The sequence below is a fragment of the Myripristis murdjan genome, chromosome 4 (genome assembly GCF_902150065.1).
Source record: "Myripristis murdjan chromosome 4, fMyrMur1.1, whole genome shotgun sequence".
Classification (NCBI taxonomy): Eukaryota; Metazoa; Chordata; class Actinopteri; order Holocentriformes; family Holocentridae; genus Myripristis; species Myripristis murdjan.
This window is the reverse complement of record NC_043983.1, coordinates 4,655,263-4,680,013: the sequence shown is the minus strand read 5'-3', so window position 1 is coordinate 4,680,013 and position 24,751 is coordinate 4,655,263. Positions and strand designations below refer to the sequence as shown.

The 24,751-nt window shown below is 40.7% G+C and overlaps 1 protein-coding gene across 2 annotated transcripts in view; it reads left to right on the top strand.

Annotated features, from left to right (window-relative positions):
- The window catches only part of LOC115357591 (cAMP-specific 3',5'-cyclic phosphodiesterase 4D), a 119,612-nt gene that overhangs the window by 11,212 nt on the left and 83,649 nt on the right, over window positions 1-24,751 (top strand). For both annotated transcript variants that reach the window (XM_030049144.1, XM_030049143.1), the window contains exon 3: window positions 6,762-6,964. In XM_030049144.1, coding sequence (XP_029905004.1) covers window positions 6,762-6,964 — 203 coding nt within the window. The remainder of the gene's footprint in view (window positions 1-6,761; window positions 6,965-24,751) is intronic.

Genomic DNA, 24,751 nt, shown 5'->3' with positions numbered 1-24,751 from the left:
TTGACAACACATTGCTGAGAGTCAAAATATTGCCCTACTTGTTGAAGTTTAAAACAGGACCATTCCAAATGTAAAGGCAGTAGTAAAAGTTAAAGTTACAAAGCTAAAGTTTACTAAGGTTTTTTTTTTTTTTTTTTTTTTTTTTTTTTTTAAATCAGTTATGACAGTTGAAACAAATAAAAGGCTTCACAGTCTGCAGGCCCAACAATATGTTTTATTTACGATTTTCATGAATAAAACATTTAAAAAAACATGCCTCTCTCACACCCTGCGAGTAACTGAGCTAACCTCACTAGTATGCTATCAGCTAAAAGTAGTAGGCATCTTTTTCCTTTGATGCTATACAAAAGAAAGCCAGTGCTTATACCATGCAAACCAGGCTGCTTGCAGTTTATATTGAAGCCGTGTGTTGTTTAACACCCCCAGAATCAAAGACTCCTCCATTGCGTTGACCATCAAAGAGCTGAGTGTTCAGAAAATGTAAAGTTTCAATAAAGTCTCAATAAATTTCAGTAAACTTGAACTGTGACCTTTGCATACACATGTGGTTGCAAAATTTTTCAAAATTGTTTCGCCTCCACATGCACATGTTTTCAGTTGATGTGTGTGGGGCACACACTGACTTCCCATTAAGGTTTAGCGCTTAAGTGTCCTCTAAGACAAGGGTTGTCAAACTTTTCAAACTCATGACTGTCTTGAACATCTCAGAAATAGTTCATGTCAGAGTGTTTCCAGAAGTTCCCATCTATTGGTTTGTCACAGTGGTGATGCTTTTTGACATTTTAAAAGAAAGACATGACATTCGTTTTTAAAGTCCCCATGAAATTACCTCTCATGACTTCTAGTGAAACTGAATTTCTTTAAGAGTGACATCATCCTGCACTGATGAATGTATATTCAAATTTCATCCAATAAAACCTTCACAAATCTTTAAACTTGCACTTTTATCCACTTATCTCTGCAAATAAAATTGGGTTTCTCTCCCAAACTGAGATCCTATTGTTTTGCACTGGTGAATGATCCTTCTCTGCACCCAAACATCCTGTTTCAACAGGAAATGCATCAAATCAAGAAAGTAAGAGTCCATTTCATGGGGTCTTTAAACATGTAAAAAATACAGCACCATGAAATTAAGTTTGTATTTTTTTTTTTTTATGTAAAAGAAATATTTTCATTATAATCTGTATGTTATTTTGCCAATGATTTGGCAGTCCACTTAGAATCCTCTCTGGAGCTGAAAGTGGGCCTGTTTTAAGAAACATCAGCGCTCTGACATCACAGACTTTCCTTAGAGAGTCAGTTTTTTGAGTCTAAGGGTGTTTTTAGTTTTTGAATCCAGACAGATGCTCCCAAGAAGAAACATGAGAGATATCAAAGCCCTGACATCTCCCAACACGTAAATGATTACTTTAAATGCATGTTTTGAAGCAGATTAAAATCGACCCTTGCAGGACTTCTTTTCTCAGTTTGTGGACCGAGCGTCAGACATTAGCATGTTGGTGCCCAGCAGGACTCATCACATCATTTATAATGACTCACTTACAGCTGCTGCTTGACTCATCGCTCATTAAGTCAGCATGCTCAACAATCTGATTGAGCATCTGCTGATGCTGTCATGATATTTTGTGGTCTTTCTTTTTTTTTTTGCCTCTCACTTTTGTTCTTTTTCTTTTGCCCTTTCTGTCTCCCTTGTCTGCTTCTCTCTTTCTCACTTTATCTCCCAGTCTCCTATTTTCTCATGTTCTCTTTCTGCCTTTTTCTTTGCTGATGTCTTTCCCTTTTCTTTTCACTCTTTCTTTTACAGGGTAGGGTTCAGTGGGGTTCAGTGTTTCTCAGCCCAGGCCATATTATAATTTTGATTCCCATTATTCATAACAGCACAGAGCACAACTCACTGGTAGCTTTAGTGACTTACCACTTAGCTGCCACATCCACAAATCCTATATTTTTTTTTAGCCACTGAAAAAACATTACAAATATCTTTGAAATAGGGAAACTTGCAGCACAGATGCATGTCTTTTTGATTTTTGTATTTTTGCAGTATAGGTTTTGAGCAAATGCCACTCATTGCTATGTTTGGAACTACTTTTTAAGATGACTGCAGTGCATCCCAGGCATTCATAAACTTTTGCAGAGCAGTTCATAAAGTTGTAATGATTGTAACTTTGAACAGCATAACGGTCCAGGTTTACCCGGCACTCGTAGCTGCAGGCTAAATCAACCTGTTCTGCTCCCATTCTGCAGTACTCTGATAGAGGTAGAGGGGAAATAGTGAGAGATGCTACCTTACATAAAATAACATAGCACTGTTGGCACATAAAAACTCCAAATTGCACATTTGGCAGGAAAAGTTTGATTTCTCTGTAGCCTAATTTTACTCCCTAGACAGTGGTTCACTCACTCAAAACAGCTTTGTTTCTAGCTTGACCACCATGTATGTCCCAGTTTCTCTACTGGGTTCTGAAAGTGTTTCATCAGTGCAAAGGTCTTGGTTCATTTAACATAGACAGTCAGTGGGTGTTGTCAAGTGTCGCAGACTAAAACGCCTTTGGACACAATCAGATAGACCTACAACCAGATGGAGCAACATGTGATATAATGGTGAGCGATCATTGAACCTTGACGTTTTCAGTCATCGCATGACCTCACATGACTTCTACTTCCAGTGAAACTGAATATCTTAAACAGTGACATCATCTGAAACTAGTGGGTGTACATTAAAATTTCAACCAATATCAAATAAAGGGTTAGGATTAGGGTTAAACAGGGACATGATTGGATATACCTACAAGTAAAGGAGCAGTGAAATGTGTGACGTAGGGCTGAGCGTCCGTTGAGCCTCGACGTTGTCAGTCATTGTATCAAACCTGCCCCAGATAAAATAAACAGTTGAGATTGTCCTGACCTGGGCCAGATCGGCAGGAAATCTGTCTCAACAGGAGCAGGGCCAGACCAATCTGCTAGAGCAAATAACAAGCCCACAGATCCGTCTGGTCCCCAGGCCAGTCTTTCTCAGTCCACAAAGGAGATTGTAATTCTTCATCTTAAGGTGACATTGACAACATGACAATCACCACATGGAGCTTAACAGATCTTCACCTGCTGATGATGACTGGGTAATGTTTACTTGAATACGCCAGTACAGCTCGTGGCCCAACTCTGGTTAAAGTCTTATTCAGGTGAAAATGTTCATTTCAACCATTGATTCCCTGATATTGAATCTCTTTGCTGCAATGAATGAAACAGTTAGGGAATGGTCCACTCAGTGTTTGACTGAGAAATAGTAGTAAGCCACCCTGTGTTTTGTTGACATCAAAATGTACCCTTAAGCAGGCCATGCACACAATGTGTCAGGTTTTTATGTTGCATTGTGTCTCACTGTTTTTAAACATAGTGAACTGCTGGTGTTCCTGTTTTTTTTTTTTTGTTTTTTTTTTTTGATGGAAAGCAGAAGTTGCTCGCTGTTTTTGAACAGGGCCCAACGTTGAACTTCAACTTTTGCTCAACACTTTCAGTTTTAGAACAAGGCAACCAATCACAAAAGAGAAGAGGGAAACCAGTGATGTGTTTCCATGCCACAGGAACCTGTTAAGCTTGGGGGGAGTGAGGCATCTTGACCAGGCCTCTTATTCTGGCAGGATACTTGCAACAGCTTGTTCTTCCCCAGTAAGGATGTTTGCATCCTTCAACCCAAAATGATGCTAGTTGAGAAACCTGAGTAGGAAGGGAACACAGCCAGCCACACTGAATACAAAACTGACTCTGTGAATCCCAAGAGCACATGTCAGAAACTTTGAGTGAAATAAGCTTCGAGTTAGACGAGCTGAGACTTCACTGAGTCCTGAGAGGAAAATGAGTCACTGTACCAGCAGAGACAGATGACTGAGACCAGAGCAACTCCAGTGCCATTCAATGCCAAAATAGCCAGTGTATGTACGGCTTTCCATTTCAAATATTTTTATTGTGATGCATGTGTACAGCAGTAAAACAGACTTCTGCTTTTCAAATTCAAATGTCAAATTTTCTCCAGGTGGAGGGTATCAGTCAGTGTTGTTATCCAGGATTTAAAAGTCGACACATCTTTCTTTTTCCAGAACCAGACCATAGAGATGATGCTGGGCATTCTGTAGGTTTTTTGAGTTTTCGGATGTGCCCAGTACAACCAAAAGTGGATCTGGTCTTATTTGGACTTTATTTGGACCTTGAGAAGAATGATGATATTGCAACCCAGAGTTCTTGGAGGGGCATAATGCATATTTATGCAACCAATCTGCCTCTGCTTGGTCACATATCTCACATGTTGGTGACATCTCTGGGAAGATTTTATGTAACTTTACCTTCAAGTAATGCAATGTGTATACAATGTTAAAATTGTATCAGCAGTGCCAGTCATTAGGGGAACAGATATTCACATATTTCAGACACATGTCCCAGATGCCCTGTGCTATTTCTATCCCCAGTTCTTTTTCAAAGTCATTGTTTATACTGATCATATTTACCTGTCTTGCATCATATTGAGTTTAAATGAAATTGCATGCCTTTCCACCATGCAGTCTCTCAGACACTGGTCCAGTTGGGTGTTGCACTCTTAAAATTGTGAAGATGTGTCTTCACAAAGTGTTTATCTTCAGTGTAAACTGAAGCTATCGAAATAAATCTGTCTTTGACACCCTTCCTGAAAAGACCTGCCGAAATGATGCAAACCTAAATCCCCAATGCTGTAACACACGTCTTTCAAAGTAAAAATAATGATTCCAGCATGTCTTAAGGATCAGCAGAGATATACCCTTCAACATCCAACTGATCAGTTCAGACAAGTTTCAGGACTGTTACTTCACTCAGGCTGAAATCCTGTGAAGAACTGGTCATACTGGAGAGAAAATAAACCAAAAGGTGGACCAGGAGGGGGAACACTTACGGAAATCATTCGATGGGCTGGAAAAGTTGAGCCAACATGCAGTACTGATGAAGACAAATCAAGACAACAAGATGCCAGAGAAATGTTGTGGAGAGTGAGGCAGGACTGCAGTACTGCAGTCCTTTATGTAATGTGTACTCAATGTTAGTTACTGAGCTGTGAGTTACCTGTGGGAAACAGACTTCACTGCTGTAGTCCATCACACTGCGTAATGATGCATTGTCAGGTGGCACAAAAAACATAATGAAAAACAAAAAGAAAAACACCCCACTCAGTTTAATGCTATCTACCCATTTAATTTTAAAGTAAAAATGTCAGTGGTAATCACTTAAAAGATCAGATGATCCAGTGTATCAGTGAAATAAGGGCCAGCAATACATTTCAAGCCCTTAAACATTGATGAGAGGTTTCTGACTTTAAGTCACAATGAATTTAAAAATGACTTTTTCACCTTGTTTTCCATTTCATAATATACTCAAAAATACACAAAATGTCTATTTTTTGTATCGAACCACATTACTTTTACTTCTTGAACAAAGCTATATCTTTAATAGTGACGTCTTGCTGTAAATAAAACTGACTGTCTCCCTAACTCATATATCATTGGTTTATGATTTTGGGTGTACCTAGCCTGCGGTATATCCTTTGCCAACATCCAATTTCAAGGAAGTAAGATGCTCTCAAAATGCTCTGTTTTGTGTTCTGTTTAAGTGTTACTTTAAAGGTCCAGTGCCATGAGAATTACATTTCTTAAACCTGAGTTCAGGTTTTTAGCCATATAGTGGTATTTGCTTCTCCACAGTAGATGGAGATTAATTTCGACACTCTTTTCCAGCCTTCTTGCTTGCTAACTAGTGGAATTACTTTGTTTTGGTATTACTATGCAACAGCGCCCCTCAGCACTGTATGTTTTTTTACCCACCTAGTAGGTAAAGCTGCGGTGTAGCAATACAGAAACAAAGTAATTCCAAGCAAGCAACAGGGCTGGAAAAGACACTCCAGGTGACCTGCTCGTTCTCACAATAGGGAAGGAGTCAATGGATCAAACTTGGAGGGTCTAATTCATTTGTGTAAAGCAGCAAATGCCACCAACTTCATCTTACAGTTTAACCAAGGATCTGTTAACGTAAAGCTACCCACATTATCACAACAGGAAATTTAATTAGCACTCTTTGAACTTCTCCTCTGGCTGTCAACAAAATTCAATACAATTAGACTTCCAAAATGCTTGCTGGTGTCAATGATGTCACATAAACCCAGGTTTTAATGAATACTCTGATTGGCTGACAGTATGCATCATCAGTGAGGTAACCAGTAGTCCTCCAGACAAGAAAAAGCCAGTCACTTGTCAGAATAAGCCAAATCGCAGAGCCTTTGTTGTTGCTGATGCTGAAGTTCCAACACTGGACATATGGACTTTTTTCACAGCAGCCGTTTTGACATGAACTAGCAGGTAAACACAGGTGTTACTCATGACACTGATTTAGACTCTGTTCCATTTAAGTGTAGCAGTGCCTTTCAACTGAGCTAGCATTAACAATAGTAGGACCCTTGCTCAATTAGACCTAAATGGTGTAGAACCTTAATTAAAATCATTAGTAGTGTTTACCTGCTATTTCATGTCAGAATGGCTGCTGTGAAAAAAGCTCTACTGGTCTGCAGTGGCAGGTTCAACTCTCACTACTCCAACTTTGTACCATCTAAACATCAGAAACCGAACTAAATGATGCAGCTTGTGTTCGAATTCATATCATAATGGAAGTCAGTGCAGTGTGGCTACTCTGTGTGAAGGCTGTGTGTGTGGCAGAGCAGCATGTGACCTCTGCTCTCTGTGCTGCTGCAGAGGCATCGGAACTCTCTGCCTGTCGTCCAGCACGCCGTGCGCCGGCGTTTCTCCGGCCCGCTGCTGCTGCCGCCGCTGTCACGACGACACTCGAGCCAGGAGCACCCGTGGGAGAGTCGCCGTCCACTCACCCTGCATGGCCTCCCTCTGGACCAGCTGGAGGCGCTGTACAGCCGAGCACTGGCTGGCGTGGATGAACACAGGTCAGTCTCACACACATACACACACGCATTTATGTCATTTGTATGGAAGTGTGCAGTCAGTGCTGACCTGTTGGATTCATGGCTTGATTTGGGCTGTGAGAGCTGCTGACATGGAACATACTATTATGGCTGCTGTTACTGTGTGTGTGTGTGTGTCTGTGTGTGTGGGTGTTGGGGGGGCAGTGAGGGATGGGGACTCTCTTTTGTTGTGAGAGATCTCATTAAAGAGCATCTTTCTGTCTGTCTGTCTTTCTTTCTTTCTTTCTTTCACACACACAGTCTCCCAGCTCCCTACAGTACCTGAGACAACATTAGTGATAATGAGTTTCTTCAGGTGTGTGAGTGTGTGTCCAGCCAGGCAGCTTCTCTCCACTTAACAGCTGTGATGAGAACAGCGAGAGCCACAAACAGATGATGAAAGCTGCTTCTTGTGTACCACATCCCTGTAAATGTTACCTTTTTTGGGCTCTGTGTGTTTGTGTGTGTGTGTGTGTGTGTGTGTCTGTGTGTGTATATCATTGGTGTCCTTGCTCAAGGCTGCTTTGCCAGTACTGGCCACTGTTGACTCCAGGATTTGAACCAGAGACCTTTTCAGTACTGTGCAGTGATGTTTTTTTTTAAGATGATTTCCAGTGACACTGTACCATTGTGTGCCATTCCTCACATTCATGTACACACACACACACACACACACACAGCATTATAATAAGACATGCAGTCATGCATGTAGATACACACACAATACACACACCGCAACAAAGAGGCGCTAGGAATTGTAAAAATGTGGGATGTGTGTTTTTTAATATCGGGTTCCAATAATGACCACACTAACTGGCAATAATAGCAGCAGGAAGGGGTCTGTAGCAGAAAGGTCACTCTGTTTTTGAGTGTGTGTGTGTGTGTGTGTGTGTGTGTGTGTGTGTGTGTGCGTGTGACAGAGAGAGAGAGAGTTCTTGAACTCAGCCTCTCATATCTCTCTCACCTATTTGTTGTAGTGTTTATCGCCCTTTAACTTTCCTGCGTCCATCTCTCTATCTCTCCATCTCTCTATCTATATCTCTGTCTTTCTCTTTCTTTTTACCATTTGGAGATAGTTGGAGGTTGAGACTTTGACCGATATAGGTTTCTCAAGACTCATATCCATTTTGAACCCCACCCCCCAAAACAACATTCATAAAATAAATATAACATAAATAACATAGCATAACATAACATAACATAACATAAATAACCCCCTTCTCTCTGTCTGCGCCACCCCCGTCTCTCTTTGTCTACAATAATGCCATATTAGTAGCACGAACAGCTTGTAGAGCACTTTGAATTGATTTGAATTGAACTGGAGAGAGAGAGAGAGAGAGAGAGAGAGAGAGAGAGAGAGAGAGAGAGAGAGAGAGAGAGATTTCAGCACCACAGCTCGCGGACAGCAGCTCGCTCCATGCCGCGGCTCAGACTCAGACCTTCCTTCTGCTCAGAGAAACTCCCACCGTCTGCGTCTCCACTTTCACCCGATTTCACTTCGAATTAAGTTATAAACAAGGGGGGAAAACAGGTGCATATTAAAATATGGAGTGTAGCACGCTGAGCCGAGAGGGAGCCGGACTCGCCAAGCCGCCGAAACATTTGTGGCGCCAACCGAGGACTCACATCCGCATCAAGCAGCGCTTTCACTCGGACACCGAGCGCTACCTGTACCGCAACCGGACCCTGGAGAAGCTGCGGCCCGGCCTGAAGAAGCCCCGCATGTCCTGGCCCTCCACTCTGAAACGGTAATCACTTTCCAGCCTCAGTAATCACGCCTTAAGGAGGCCAAATCGGCTCGTTTGTTTAATCGTGATAGTTCACTAAAACAAGGCGTAAAAGTCCAAAACTTCCAGCCCCCTAAACACGCCATATCTGAGGAGAAATGCAGCAGTGACTGATGACGGACAAGATGGTATTTGGTCTCTGTGTGATTAATTATTAGACGTAGCGCACCAAACATTATGTCATTATGTCAGCATGCTCCCCTGAGTTTTAATTAATTTCGGGTAACTGGATGATCTAAAAATACGTTTTGCATGTAAACACTAAGCTGCGGCTGCATGCTATATCATTTACAACCACATTTCCTATGACTGTACTAAATATCAGGACAAGTGGAGCAAAGGCTGATGACTGGTCAGTGTGATACATTATTAGAAGTAACATATTAGTATATGATGAATGATAAAACCTAGATAAGATTATAAAACCTAGGCCATTAAGCTGTTAGTTTAGAAGACGCTTTGCTCCTTGAATGCTCCCTGATGTGCTGATTTGATTTGACTGAGAAATACATTTCTAATTTCTAATTTCTAATTAGTATCTAATTTGCATCTAATCTTCAGTGGTTCACCAAACCCTTTCTGAGACTAAATTTATGGGGATAAGTGGAGAACATGATGTAAAATAAATTATCTGACCAAACTCACCAAACTGTCAGAGGCACCAGTGGTCCAAAATATTTCCTGATGTAAGTGTTTTTTTTTTTTTTTTTTTTTGGACAGGGCTTCCAAATACATTTTTGGTGATGTTTGCTTAATTTTTGCTCCTCAAAGGTCATTGTTGTGAAATTTGGTGACAGCATTCATGTTAGCTAAAGCCTATGCCTAGACAATATACTGTGCAGCTAATTAAGCCTATGATCTATTCAAGGCTGTAATTCCATGTGTTTGTTTCACAAACAATCTCACAATCTTTGCTGTCAATGTATAAATCAGATTTACTTGACTGATCTGTGGCCCTTTGACCACAGGCTTATAAATAATTATTATTAATGAGTGAAATAATTAACCTTTCAAAATGTGAGTCATGTGTGCATCTATATTTTTGGCTGTGCTCCCAAATCAAAAAGAGTTAGCGTAGAGCCCTGACATGAGCGTGGCATAGGAATAAACACCTGTTTCATACAGGAAAACCTTGGGAAATGGGAGTCCATGGTCTGATTGCATATCTGCTGGGGATCCAAACGAGTGTGGGAACATCTGCTTCGCGCCAGAGTGCATGTCTCAACCAGCGCTTTAGCGACATCAGTAGCTTGTCAAGTCAGGCAGTTTGCCTCTGCCTCAATTAGCTCTCAGTGGACAGGGAAATGTACCGAGGCGATGAGGCGACTGCATAACTTCGAGCCTCTCCCTGTCACCCTGGGGATATTTCAGACCCAGCAGTATATTCTAATCAGCTGACAGCATAGGAGCCCAAATATGAGACAGCATTCAGAGATATTATGGGCTTTTGATTTACTGCCTGTCAGTGTCATGTTTTTGTTGAGGAGAGAAAGGCACAAAGGCTGCCAGGGTTTATAGTTTGTTTACCACTGGGGTCACCCATGCTTTAAATTTATGCAGTAGGTTTTTGCAGGATTGAGACATATGCAGGTGCAAAACATGCATTAGTATAGCCTAATTTTGTTCCCTACTCATCTGGGCTAATAATATCGAAGACAACAAAACTAAAAAAAAGATCATTTTAGCTGTAACGGGGCAGCCTAACATCCTATTATAAGGAGCTTTGGATTAAAAGCGTCCACAAAATCATTCACAGTATGCTATGATGTGTTTTGTGCAGAGGCTGGCTGCCTGCGAGCTGCTCTCCATGGGCTTTATTTTTGACTACTTGGTCTTTGAGAAATGATAGAGGAGGTGTGAGTGACAGCTGACACTGCTATTCTATAAACCTCAGCATTCAGGCTGAAGGTGGACTCTGACATTTTGCTCTCCACAAAGCTGCCTCCTGTCTCTGGTATCGTTTTTTATTTAGAGGCTGTAGGCTTGCCATTGCTCATTGACAGATTTCACACAAAAAACATCCTACCTTTCTTTGGGATTGAGGGAATTATTTGACACTGAGCGAAAACATCTATTTGTCTGTCTATCTAGTTAGTGTCACCTTCTGCTAGTATGATTGGTACAATGCTGCTTGAATGATTTTAAATACCAGGGTGGCTGTATGTGGCAAGAGTTTCATCCGAATTAATGCCAATGAGGCATAATGATCAGGTTCCATGAGTACGTGTGGCTAGAATGACATAGAAAGAATAAGGATTGTTGATGTAGTTGTCCTGGTTTTCAGTGGAGACTTTTATTTTTACTTTTTTCCCTTACTAATGAAAATGCGCATGTTTATCCCTCTGCCGCTCCCGCAGGTGGGTTTGTCATTGCTACACTGCTGAGCTTCTGTATTGTAACTAACTCATAGTACTGTGGTGCAGATCCAGAGGTTTCCAGAGATATCAAAAATGTGCTGCTGAATTCCAGGGAAATGTGTATAAAAAGATGCACAACACATGTAGATATTTTCTATTTGATATAATGCTGCCATAAAACAATGCCATCTTGGCTTTGAATATTTCACTCAATATTAATGTGATGTAGCTCCAATGAAGCTGCAACCAGCAGGCACACAATAAGACATTGTAGTACAGCCTTCTTATAAGTTTGAAGCCTCTGAGGGGGAAATTTAAGGGAAAATGAGAGGTGAAGAGGTTACAGCTATGAATGTTAGGACAACATATCAAAAATATCAGTATCAGAATCAACCTTCAAAAACCTATATTGGTTAAATATTTCTGTCTTTGTCTACAATTCTGTATATTTTGCTGTCTTATCTATGATGTAGTAGATATGAAAAGCTCTTTCTCAGCCTTTTATCTGCCGTACATGATCTTGACATTCCTGTCTCACAAGGACTGCTCCTGTGCTGACAGTGCCTGCCTGTTAGCAGCTCTTACTTGAATCATCACACACACATACAGTATTCATGTGAACGTGTGTGTTTGCCCAGAAGAGAGGTGTTTGGATAAAAGAAATGGTGTGCAGTTGCCAACACCGGCTGCCACAGAAGTTGAGCAGGTATGAAAAGCTGCCGTTGGGTCTGTTCCGCACTCAGCACACCACAACCTGTTTCACCTCGCTTCGCATCGCTTCACATCGCTTCACATCGCTTCACATCGCTTCACCTGCGTCACCACGGTTGTCCGCTTCCTGCCACCCATAGGATTTTCACTCCTGTTTTGTGCTGGAGTTTATTCCGCTGTGAATGCTCTGGTCAGATCAGAGGTTTCACTGTTTGAATCTACACATTTTTTTTTAGCAAGAAGAGAATGTTTGACACAAGTGAGAATGAATTGTGCTATAAGGGAGTGTAAGTCCTTTATACACTAAACACACCAACAGCATAGTACCTTTCATTTCAGTGGATGAAACTGGTCAACAGTATATGTTTGTAGGCTAAAGCTAACCTCATTAATTGATCATACCACAAGAAATGATCTGGCTTCCCTCCATAAAAGGGAGGAGGCCACAAATTGGATGGCTCAGTCACAGTACAGAAGGCCAATACAAAGCAGAAGAGTTGCAAAGTGAGTGAAGTTATATTGCACAGCCAGGGTTCCAGAGGTAAAAATCCCATTCATTTGTCCAAATGTGATGCTACATGGTGCTGTTTGAGTATTTCCAACACTTGGATGGCCATGAAACTCTCTTGGTTGAATCACTAGTAGAAAATAATTCAAGGTCACAAAAATTCTGTTCTTGCTAGTATACACACTTATTCTTCGATCATTTCAGCAGCTGTGGTCCGGCACTTTGTTCCCAATTCCAACCACGAATCTGGAGTACAATGTACTGAAAGATTTGATACATTTTAACATATTTTCAAACTTTTGTTGGCATCTTAATCGTAGTAGTGGTCGATGAGGCTTATGGGTGCTGTTTTATTTAGTATTGTTGACATATTGAACCGACAGAAATGAAGAAATGAAGTTAAAACATTTAAAACTGATGTCCAAAGCATACTTCCATAGTATTGTTTATTTATTCAGGAGACTCCTGTAATTATGTGCTGAGTAGTATTAAAGGTATCATTAAAGGGATATTTCACCCATAATGCATCATTTATGTATCAAGTACTCACAGCGTGCTGCCTTCAGTCTCTGATGAAGAAAGTCTTACTTGCAAGCCTTCATGCTAAAAATTCCAACACCAGCCCTTTATGATCTACTGGAAAAAAAAAAAACGTTGCCAGAGGCTCTGTTTTAAAAGCTTACACGTCTAAAGCTTATACATTTAAAAATTGATACATCCTCTGTCAAAGTCTCACACAAATGTTGCTGCAAAGTCCATCCAAGCTGCTCATCTAATAAAATGGACATGTTTGTGATATAAGCAAGTTGTGCAAATTATGAGACATATTTTGGTTGACAGTGGTCAACTATGCGATATGTTTGAAATGAAGACTTTTTCAGAAAACCAGGCCCACTTAGATCAAATAAAATGGTCTGAAAAAAGAGAATATGTGCAGTTATGACCATTTAAAAGGCTTGGTCAGATATGCCAGTAAGCAAATACATCCATCTGACATGCCACTGCAAAGTGGAGCACTTTTATATGTGGACCCATTATCATGATGGAGGCCCACAGTGGCAGACAAGGAAATAAGCAGGCTCTATATCAAGGCTTTATGATAAGTACAATAAGGAATGAATAAATAAAGTATGGGAACAAAGTAATTAAAGGGCTCTTTATATATATATATATTTTCTCAGTGGCCTCTGCCCAGCTGGATAGCTCAGTGCTGATTGTCTTTCAGAAGAAAACATGGAAACCAAATAGCTGAAATGACTAGTAGTTCTGGTGGTGACTAGGAGGACTAGTAACATTTAAATGTGTAGTTGACTTGTCTTGCACATCACTAGTTTAAAGGAGCACTGTGATCACACATGGTCAGATAAAAGCTACGATCCCCCATTTTTGATTTCATCTGCTGAATCCATGTACAGGAGGTGGAACTGTAGGGGAAGAAACAGCATACAGGAAGAGGATTTTTAAGCCTGGAGAGTCAGAAGGGTCTCCTTGTTTTGAAGTATTGAACACCCACTGCATTTTGACGTTCTGACATTAAGTGTGTTTTTTTTTTTTTTTACCAGTGGATGAGACAAAGAAGTTCCCCTATAGCTAAATGATGAATGATGAAGGTTGCAAAGATGCAAATGACATTAAAACTCTACAAGGAGGAGAATTATGCAAAAACATCATAATTCATAAATAATATGCATGGTAGATGTAGTAAGTAAGAATAACCCACATGTAGATGATAATGATAGTGGAGCAACTGAGAGAGGATGTGTGCGAATGTGTTTGTGAAAACAAAAACCGAAATAGAAATTCATCTTGTATGAATTAATTGACACCAGGTGCCACGTAGTTGAACAGGCATGAAGAAAGTGCTGTCATGATTGTCGTGCTCCCCTGGCTGAGGCTCTCCACTGGCGTCAGCTCGCCGCATCTCGCCTCACCTCGGCTAACTCCTCGACAGGCCAGTGAGCATCAGCACCACCGTGTTGATCACTTGACATTGAGTGGTGACGTTGGAAAGGAAGATGGGGTGAGCTGGTGGTAGAAGTGAAAGAGGAGTGACATCATTGTCAGCTGGCATAACAGCCACCAACAGCAACAACATCGCCACTGCTGCTCTCATCCCCTGCAAAATATGGCCTCCCCTGTTTGTCCTGGGATGGCGTCGTGACAGCGCAGCATCTCCCTCCATCATAAAGCAAACAAACATCAACATGAAGGAAATTCAGTTTCTGGAAGCATGAAATGTTCACATTAAAATTCATAATCTTTCATTCATTTGTTCAGTAATGTGTTTTATAGATAAAGTCTTCATGAAAAGGCAGCAGGCTACGCTTCTATACCATTGAATAGGGGTTGTGGGTCAGGGGCTGCAAGAATTTCATTGGTCTGGGTTTTAAAGTTTGTGTTCCTGGGGATCTAAATGCTATGTCCAGTGCTTTTCCACCATCACTACATTTCATTGCACAGGAGAGACCAGACTGTCGTAAGTAGGTTAAGGCAGAAAATCAGATAAACCATTTACATGTGTTGCCTTACTCTGATATCTCAAAACCACCAGTGTACTTATGCTAGGTCGATAATATCTTGTTGTGGAGGATTCTCCTCTCTGGTGGGTCAGACAGCTCAGTGAGCGGCAGCAACAGTTTGTGCCACACTATAGTTGGACTTATAAAAGCAGGCTGTGGCAGTTGTTTTTCATTCCCTTGTATTTTTATCTGTGTTAATGTTGATTATGAAATTATTAACACTGTGAAACCAAGAAGCCTGTGGATGGGCTTTTGAGGGTTTTACTAACAAATTCACTTTAATTCTCAGTATTGTTTTACCAGTTTTATGATTTTTTGTAAGAAAATATTTTAGTAATTTTGTTGCAAGTTTCTGGTCATTTTTGAATAACCATTTACTAATTTCTTGCTAAATTTTGTCATTTCTCACCATTTTGCCAATCACAATTTTCCCAGATTTGTGAAAGAAGTAAATTTGCAAAGTTTTCAAAAGGTTAAGTGTTCCTCAACAGCCATGTTCATCAGATGCCAAGTTTTCACTATCCCAAATGTTTTACATTGCGTATTATGTCCTTATCCACTCTTTTAGAGTAAGGGTTTAAAGGGCCCAGTAATTGGCTTTCTTCAGCTGAAATCTAGCTGTGTTAATAGGTCTTCTCTTAATCTCTTAACTTGATTATCAAAAATGGGGGTGCCATTTACTTGGCATTTCAGGTGTCAGGTAACTGGCCCTATGGGGGAGTTTAACATGAAAAGGATTTTAGGCTTGTTGGTGGCAGCTGCTGGTTATACTCATTCATACTGCAGTACAGTGAATGACCATAACAGGCTGAGATTCAGTGTCTTGCTCCAGGACACTTCAGAAGGACATGTAACTGTTGGTGGCCACATAGTGGTTGTTTCAGGAACGGACCCTGTGGCAGCCCGGTTGCACGCTGCTGTTTAACCACCATGCAGCATAGTACCTCTCTGATGGAACACTGATGTGGACCATCGGTCAACTTGAAACACAAATGCTTGCTTCGAAAGCTCTTCTTACCCCGAGACAGTGAAAGATTACACTGGTTGCCATGGAGCCCATCTGTTTTCCAGGGGTTATCAGAGTGGGGGAGAGAGTGCAGCTATCGAGGCAGGGCTTTAAAAACTGAACGTTATCTAACCAGCCTTTTGTCAAACAAAAAGCACACAAAACCATGCCAGTGCCGGGTAGTTCACTCTGGGAAGATTTAGTGAAAGCCAGCTAATGTAAGAGTCTAATGCATACACACCTCATGGGCTGACCTGCAAATGTCATTTTTTGTATGATGTGGCTTTTATCAACTTCAGTTCCTTAATGATACTTTGGTGAAATTGAAGGGTTTCTGCTCTTGTTCCCAAGTGTTTTTACCCGGAGACAAGAGCCCTTACCGTGCTTCACTCTTCCATTATTCATATCAAAGTTTCCTGCAGCAGAATGAAGTGTTTGTGGTGTTAATTTTGTGGGTAAGACTAAGCAAATAAAAAGCAAATGTAATTTGCTTTAATTGCTTATGGGGAGATTTGTTTTCAAAGGCAGAGTATTACTTTTTTCACTTGAGTTGTGCGGATTTAGCTGTACTGAACTATAGCCCACCATACACTCTTTCTAGCAAAGTGTTATGTGTTTTTTCCCCATGGATTTAGTTTACTTGTTGTTTTTCTTTGCCCCAATACAGAGCCTCCATTTTCCAGGTTGTTGGTTTGTCCCTCTGAGAGGTCTGGAAAGTAGAATCGTGATTGAAAGGGTAAGGAGCAGGGTCCAGTGGTCAGGAATCTGATTTATTGTCACTGTTGTTTATTGAAGAGCTTGCAGAGGAAACACGAAGCAGCCTGCACCCTCCTCCACACTGTCAACACCAGCCAATCTCACAAGTCCAGGGAGATGCCGTTCAGTTTCTGGGGTTTGTTTTGTACCAGGCCTGTTGGTCGGTCACAGCCGGTGTGAAGGCTGAAGATATGCTGATGACAGACGGTCACAGCCTCTGAAATGTTATGGCTTTGTCTTTGGAGCTGGTCAGAATACGATTTGACTTTTGATGGCTATTAACTCGATGAGGGCTTCCCGTAGCTATAGTATAGTACCGCACTGTCTTTTATTTGTTTTAATCATCAGAAGCAGCCGGCCTATGTTTGCTGCTGCTCCTCATCTGCTGCCCAGATGAGGCTGCTTTTCACCCGCAGGAGAAAAGAGGATAAGCATGCTCCATCGATTGTCAACAAGCAGTGGTTAAACAGCCTGACGCATCACAAATGTTGTGAGTTTTGATTTCAATGGTAGGTGTAAAATGGCCTCTAATAGAGGCCAGCCTTTATGTGGCAAAACGTGTTGCCATACCCGGTCAATAAAAGAGACCATACCAGTGATTTTGAATCTTTTTAGTCCAGTTTACCGACATTTTAAATTGCAATAAACCATTTTGCAACTCAAGCAGGAAGACTTATGATTTCACAACATGCAATCAAAATCCTTTGAATTTTTAAATTTGTATTTTTGGTTGAAACAGCCAAGTAAATTTTTGCCTTGGGACTATTTTCTGGCGAAGAGACCATATCACTCCAGCCAATTTCATGTCATCACAACACAACACAACAGTGCTGCTGCTTTTAGGAAAACTAATGTGGAAGACTTAATTAAACTGATGGATCGATACTGGTGTGAAGAAAGTTTGAAGTTTCTGTTCATTTTCATATTGTAGTGGAATGAATGGGAACCAATGACTGGATAAAGGGGAGGAATATGATATCAGGGTTCTCAGATTCAGATTATGTTCTTCATTTCCATATCAGCTTAGCTGATTGTGTCATGCCAGACAAATTCCAAAGTACAAGACAATAATAAATAAAAACACTCACTTATATAATACATAGGTCAATGCATACTAACACAATTTAAAAACCAATCTATAAATAATCCAAAGTGCATAAAATAGAAAACAAAACAAAACAAAACAAAAAAAAAACAGAAAAATCTAAATATTAAAACAACATATTGCACCATTGATTAATGTGCTAAAATACAACTGATTAGATCCTGAAAAGATTAGCAGAAACATGAAGTTTACACACTTTGTAGATATTACACTTAACATGCAGAATCACTGGCATGGTCTTTTACTTTAAGTTTTATGGTATCGTATACAATGTTTGTGAAGATGGCACTCTTTTCAATGTCTGTTCAGCGATGATGGTGGGCTGTTCTTCTTTTAATTCCAACAAAGTAGAGACATAAAACATGTTACTCCCTGTGTGGCAGGAAAGAGCTAGGAGAACAGTAAGTGGAAAAGCTTTTATGAACTGGATATAGGTTCAGTCAGAATTATGTTATATCAGTGGGATCTATTAGCACAGCAAAATGTACATTAATGATTATATTATCCCATTTGTAACAACAGTTTAACAGAGATTCATATTGTCCTAGACTTTCCTCTCTTTTTGGCCTCGAGGTTTTGAGTTTTAGCTTCACATATTCACATTCACCAAAGCGATGACGCTGATTAAGATTTCTTTCCTTCACTAGCCAATGAGATGAGAGTGATAATTCACTTAGAAGGGATGTTTCATTTATAAGTCTTAACAGGTGAAGATGTTGTTTTGGAATATTGCTTTTTGTTTTATTTGGTTACGAAAATGTATTATGCAGTTAAGTTACTTGGAACTGTCTCATGACACTAAATGATTGTAATTTATCCTCAGTTATCAAGAACAGCGCTTGGCAGAGTCTTTGTTTGTCTTCCCCTCCTTTTGTCTTTGCAGATGATTGAGCGACACAATCAAAATGCAAATCAGTCGAGGTTTAATTATGATCAGGACCCCTGAAGACTGGGAAGTGTTGGGCTGCTTCCTGATGTCTGTCATCAGCCTGAATCACTGATGTACAAGAGACGTGAACACAGTCTCTGTTGTTAGTCTCAGCTTTCATCACAACTCCTGTGTTCTCTCCGCTCTCTGCTGTAGTTGGTCTGTAGTTAGCTTTTCCATGCAGAAGTAATGTTTGCAGTCAGTTGCTTCAATTAGAAACAATGTAACTCTACATCACTGCACCAAAAAATTATGATCTACTGGTCCTTTTACTGCACCAAGGACCGAGACAGTGAAATGTAAAACTCCAATATAGAATAAAGTCTACACATTATAGTTAAATTTTAAAAATAAATTGCACCTGAGTGGTTAAGTCAGTAATGCCTCCTTACAGCTGAACAACAGATGATTTTCATTGTCTTTAAACTTTGTTTCAAAGACCTGTATTCTTCCTCTTTGTAATTAAAATGTCTTTTGAGTTTGCAAAGCCCGCATCATTACGGTTCCTTGTACACAAGAGTCCCTAGAGTGCTGTGAACACAAATGTTTTTAATTTTGCCCAATATATATTTGTGTCTGGGTTTTATCCTCCTTAAATGATAGCTGTTGTTGGAAAGGCAGGAATAGAATTTCTTTCTGTATAAGTTATTAGAGAGAATTTATTTCTATTTCATTTCTCTCTATATAATTTAGCCTTTCCAGCAGCTGGCATGTCTTTGGTTGTGCCTTGTACACCTCTCAGCATGACAAATAGGTGAATAACATGTTTTGTTACAAACTAGACACATGGATTTACTACAATCGTGCCTCTGTTTTAAAAATGTACATTTTCCTCCCGTTGTCTAAGAGGCAGGCGTGTGTGCCGTTGCCTGTGGCTGCTGTGTCTTGCAGAATTGACAATGTTTACTCATTTCCCGAGCAACCCAATCGCCCGTGGCAGAAACGGGTCAGACATCTCTTGGAAGCTGTGGCTCTGTCACTACTTGATAAACTTGTTTGTTGATTTGACTCAGGATGTGATGTTTAATGGTGCTCTGATATCCTGTTATGCTTCCATAAAACAAATTTATCACTTTCATGCCTCCTTGCAGCTGAACAACAGATGGCTCTCTCAGACCTCAATAGTAGAAGTTTAGTTTTCCAATAAATCATAAAAAAAAACAAAAAAAAAACTTGTTAAAACTGAAAATGTTAATTTGATAATTTCCTTAAAGCAATGTGGATAAATGAGTTATCCACAGTTAGGCCCATAAGTATTTGGACAGTCACACAATGTTCATAATTCTGCCCTTGTACGTGTGGATTTGAAATGGAGTAATCAAGATGTGATTGAAGTGCAGACTTTCAGCTTTAATTTAAGGGGTTGAACAAAAATATAACCTTTTAGGAATTACAGCCAGTTTTATACACTGTCACCCCATTTTCATAGGCTTAAAAGTAATTGGACAAACTATATATAATATACATAACTATAATTATAAGGATTATGTTCAATATTTGGAGGAAAATTTGCAGTCTATGACTGGCTGAAGTCTGGAACCCATGAGCAACATCACCAAATTCTGAGTTTCCTCCCTTGAGACGCTCTGCCAAGCCTTTAGTGCAGCTCCTTCAGCTGCTGCTGGTTTGTGGGTCTTTCGGCCTTCAGTTTGGTCTTCAGCAGGTGAAAAGCAGCTCAGCTAGGTTGAGGTCTGGGGACTGACTTGGCCATTGAAGAATATACAATGAAGCGCCGTCCTATCAGTTTAGTGGCATTTGGCTGAATCTGAGCAGATAGTATAGCCCTATAAACATCAGAATTCGTCCTGCTACTTCCATCAGCAGTCACGTCATCAATAAACACTAGTGGCCCAGCTCCACTGGCAGCCATGCTCATGCCATAACACTGCCTCCACCATGGTGGACAGATGATGTGCTCTGCTTTGGGTCATGAGCTGTTCCTTTCATTCTCCACACTTTTCTCTTCCCATCATTCTGGTTCAAGTTCATCTTCATTTCATCTGCCCAAAGAACCTTGTTCCAGAATCGGGCAGGCTTTTTTGCAAAGTCTAATCTGGCCTTCCTGTTCTTGAGTGAAGATCAGCTTCCACGCCTCAACCAGCCTTCCAGTCTCCAAATCCAGTTTTGATTCTTCTTTACAGTTTGTAGCCATTTGAGAGTTGAATGTTTTCTGCCTTTGCAACAATTTCCTCCAGACTTACTGTGAGTGAGGCCATTGTTACAGGACACGTAGCTGTTGTAGCAATCCAACCTGTGCCTTTTTTTATTTGCAGGACAGTCTTGCCAACCCAAGCTAAAAAGTAATGTAAACAATCTAGACATGCCCACGCTGGCCTACTTTCCAGCCCATCTTTCACAAGAAATAATGAATACAAGGGAAATAGAAAATATTACTGAGTCAACACACACTGTCTGTTGTGTGAAGATGGATCTTTCTCGCTTATTATCCCACCCACTAGACATAGATGCACCCAAGTGGAACAATCGGCCAGCTTGGCCTTAGTATCAGCCAGACCACCAGAGTCTAGCTGTGACCAGTAAGCAAAGTATCCATCCGGTCCTCAGGGATCTGTTGGAAGAAAATAGATTGCCTCTGTGTGTGTTACGGAGACAGGAGTTGATAGAGGGAGATCAGGGGAAAGCCTCTAATCACAGCCGAGCTCATTGTCATCGATTGGAAACGTCCAGCCCGCTGTCTCGCCCATTATCTAGTGTAGCAGGGCTCGCTCATGTATCACTGAGGAGTGAGTAATCACGACAGCAAATGGGTTTCTGATGTGTGCACCGGCAGCACAGAAACAGCTCGAGACTTGAACACAACAGGGGGGTATATAAAGTGCATCTTGTTCACATGAACACAGGCCTCACTGGGTCTGTGCAGGTACAGTGCGTGATTCAGGGAAATGAGTACAGTAGCTCTTAATAATTCAATTCAATTACCAAACAATATGAGGTGAACAGAATAGACTTTTTTCATCAATGGCCTTGCACTGACCTTTCTTTTGCAAATTAGAGGCTGACACATGATTCCTTTTTTTCCCTCCTCAGCAGTAATGAGGCAAGATTGAACTTTGGACAGTGCACACCTCTGCCTTTGCTGAATGATTCACTGGCTTGCTGTTGAAACATCTAAAAACACCATTTGTATGACTTCAGTGTGAATTTGAATTGATTTCTGACCTTGCAAACAACCCCTTAGGATGTGGAGTGTGTTTGCTAGTTTCATGAGCCAAGACATTCAGGCATTTAGCTGACACTCTCAAGATGAATAGCAGTGAGTTACAGTATGACGTTTTGAAATCACCCAAACTGCAAACTTTACTGAAATTAGGAAGGATATTGATGCAATGGAGAAATTGACCTTATCTTTAAAATTGCACATAAGCCAATTTCAGTTGCTCGGAGTAAAATAGATAAAATGTTTAAGTGCCATTGAAGCCGGTTGTTTTATTTTATAATTACTAGGGTGTAAATAATTGAATAAATCATTTCCCATCAATATCATTTACGTGAAAATAATGAATGTGATTGCTTTTTTTTCTGTAAACAAGTCATCTGTATTCTTCATTCCCCTGTTTGTTATTCATTTCATTTTATTTTGTTTTGACAGTTTGTATTGATGTATTTGCAAAAATCTATGAAAGAAGAATGTGCAAGGCCTATAGTGCAATCATGGAATGTAACTTGAAAAGCTCTTTTTCAGTAAAAACATTGTTAACAATAACAAAAAAAAAAAAAAAAAAGTTTTGAAACATCACAAACAACATATACAGACAGCACAGCAGACCACACAATTAACTCTTTTGTTTTGTCGCTGTGGATTTTCACGGGTTTTCATCACTGCTGCAGGCACATATCACCACATGTTAAGTGCACAAAGAGAGCAGACTATACATTACCAGTCTTAAATATCGGCGGTAAACATAATCGTCATAATTGTCTACATAATTATCTAAATATTTTCTCGACGTTCAACACTAACTGCAACACCTCAGGTACTGTGAACAAAATCAGCAATTTACTTTGAAAAAACATCTATTTTAGGCATACTTGCCATTTCCCCTGCTGATGATTTGCTGGTGAGAACTGTAGTCACCTTCAAAGCCAATCCCCATGCCCCACCACACACACACACAAACACACACTCTCCACACCACCACACACATAAAACAGTAAATCTGTAATATCTGTAATTGTGTTAGCTTGACCGGTAATATGAGAAGCGAGGGCAAACTGGTCCATTCCAGGAGCAAACAGGAGGCGGGAGACATAATGAGTCTGATTCATCACATTGATGCAGATCTGGTGGTGTGTTGAGTCAGGGGGAATCTCACCACAGATCAGTCAGACACACAGCTGTCTGATTCGTCTTCCTCTAGGAGGAGCGAGTGATGTCCATACTGCAGGGCAGCCTCACATCCAGTCTCCTCGCTGTGCCTCCCCTGATGCTTACACTTCTTTACTATTACTACTGTATGTGTCGCATGTTAAATACCACTCTGTCATTGTCAAGTCACAAGTGGCACCTTGAAACGAGTGGCAGCCTCTGTCACCCACCAGTTGTAATGTTAGTGCTAATGTGAATCCAACCTGTTGACTGTTATGTGCTTTGTATTAGCAACAATCTAATTGACATTAGCACAGCCCTGTGCCTGAAGGGACTGTTTTTATTTGAGCAACATTATAATTTCATTATAAGTTATTCATAACATAGGATTAAAGCGGCGCATATACACCCATTTTATGTGCCTAAATCATGAATTGGTGTTTCAGTAGAGAGGAACATCCCTCCCACCAAAATGAGAGCGAGCATATTAACTCTGTTTGGGATATGATCTTCACACACAGGAAATGATGTATTGAAACTTAAGAGCCTGATACACCCTGTCTCCTAAATAGTGGAAAGCGAACGCTTCATTCAGAGAAAGTTTCAAGTCACTAGTGATGATTAAACCAGACTGGAGTGATTCACCATCTCCACCTACCACACATGATGTCACCTTGTTGATGTCACCTAGAAATGGTGTCATCATTTCTAGGTAATGGCAAAACTTTTTTCCGTAATGTACCCCCTTTGAAATATGTTTCCAGCCACCAGTCAACACCTGACAGGTCAGGCTGGGTTTGAACAAAATTTTAGAAATTGTGTTCAGGTTCACCATATAATCCAACACTCCACCAAGAGCATAGAGTTAGTTCAGTAGTTAAGTCAAGCTCAGCTCACAAGCCAGCCCCACATCAGCTGATGGCTCAGCTGGTTTCCTTCTATGCGCTCAGTTGGCAGATCTCATTCAAATGTCATCCGGCGCCGCTTCAGCTGCTTCAGCCTTGCTGCTTCCTCTGCGAGGCTCTTTGCAACCCGCCTCCACTCCAGCTCCTTCTTTACCTGCTGTGTTTGGCCTAATCAATATCACTGTTGTTGCCACTGATGCTGCTCTGTTCTGTAGCCCGTGGGGAGTCTCTGCCGCTGCTCTCCCTGCCTCAGGCTTTCCATGTAGGTGCATGGAAGGGCGGGGCAGGGGGTGTCCCAGAACAGAGCCGTACCACCAAACTGAGGTTACTGCAGATTGCAATAAAAGTTTTCTTTGACTAATATGGTCCTGACTGAATTCAATTTTGATTTCACCGTGAAGTCCAGGATTTGTGCTGCTCCAGAGAAATTGCAAAAATATACGCTAGCCAGGTTATCTAGCTGAACAGTTCATCACCGGAAAACCCTTTCAAGTTTGTAGCGCTCACCATTTGTTGCATACTGAGCCAGTATGGATCTGCTGCTGGGAATGGTCATGAGTTTGTTTTCCGTGCACTGTTTGTTGTTGGTGGTGGATCGGGTAGACAGAGTCTGACAGTTCCAGGTTACACATGATTAAATGTTTTTAGATGTAAATCTTTTTTAGATGGTCACTTGTCATCTTCAGCTCGCCTCTTAAAAATTACCCAAATTTCATGTAACAAATGGTCTCAATGGCAGCAACCTTACAAACCACCTACATCCCATCTCTAAATCTGACATTACTGGTGAGTTCAGTTCAGCTGCACGTCCTGAGATGTGCAACCATGTGAAAATGGTGAAAGAGCTCAGGTAGCTTACT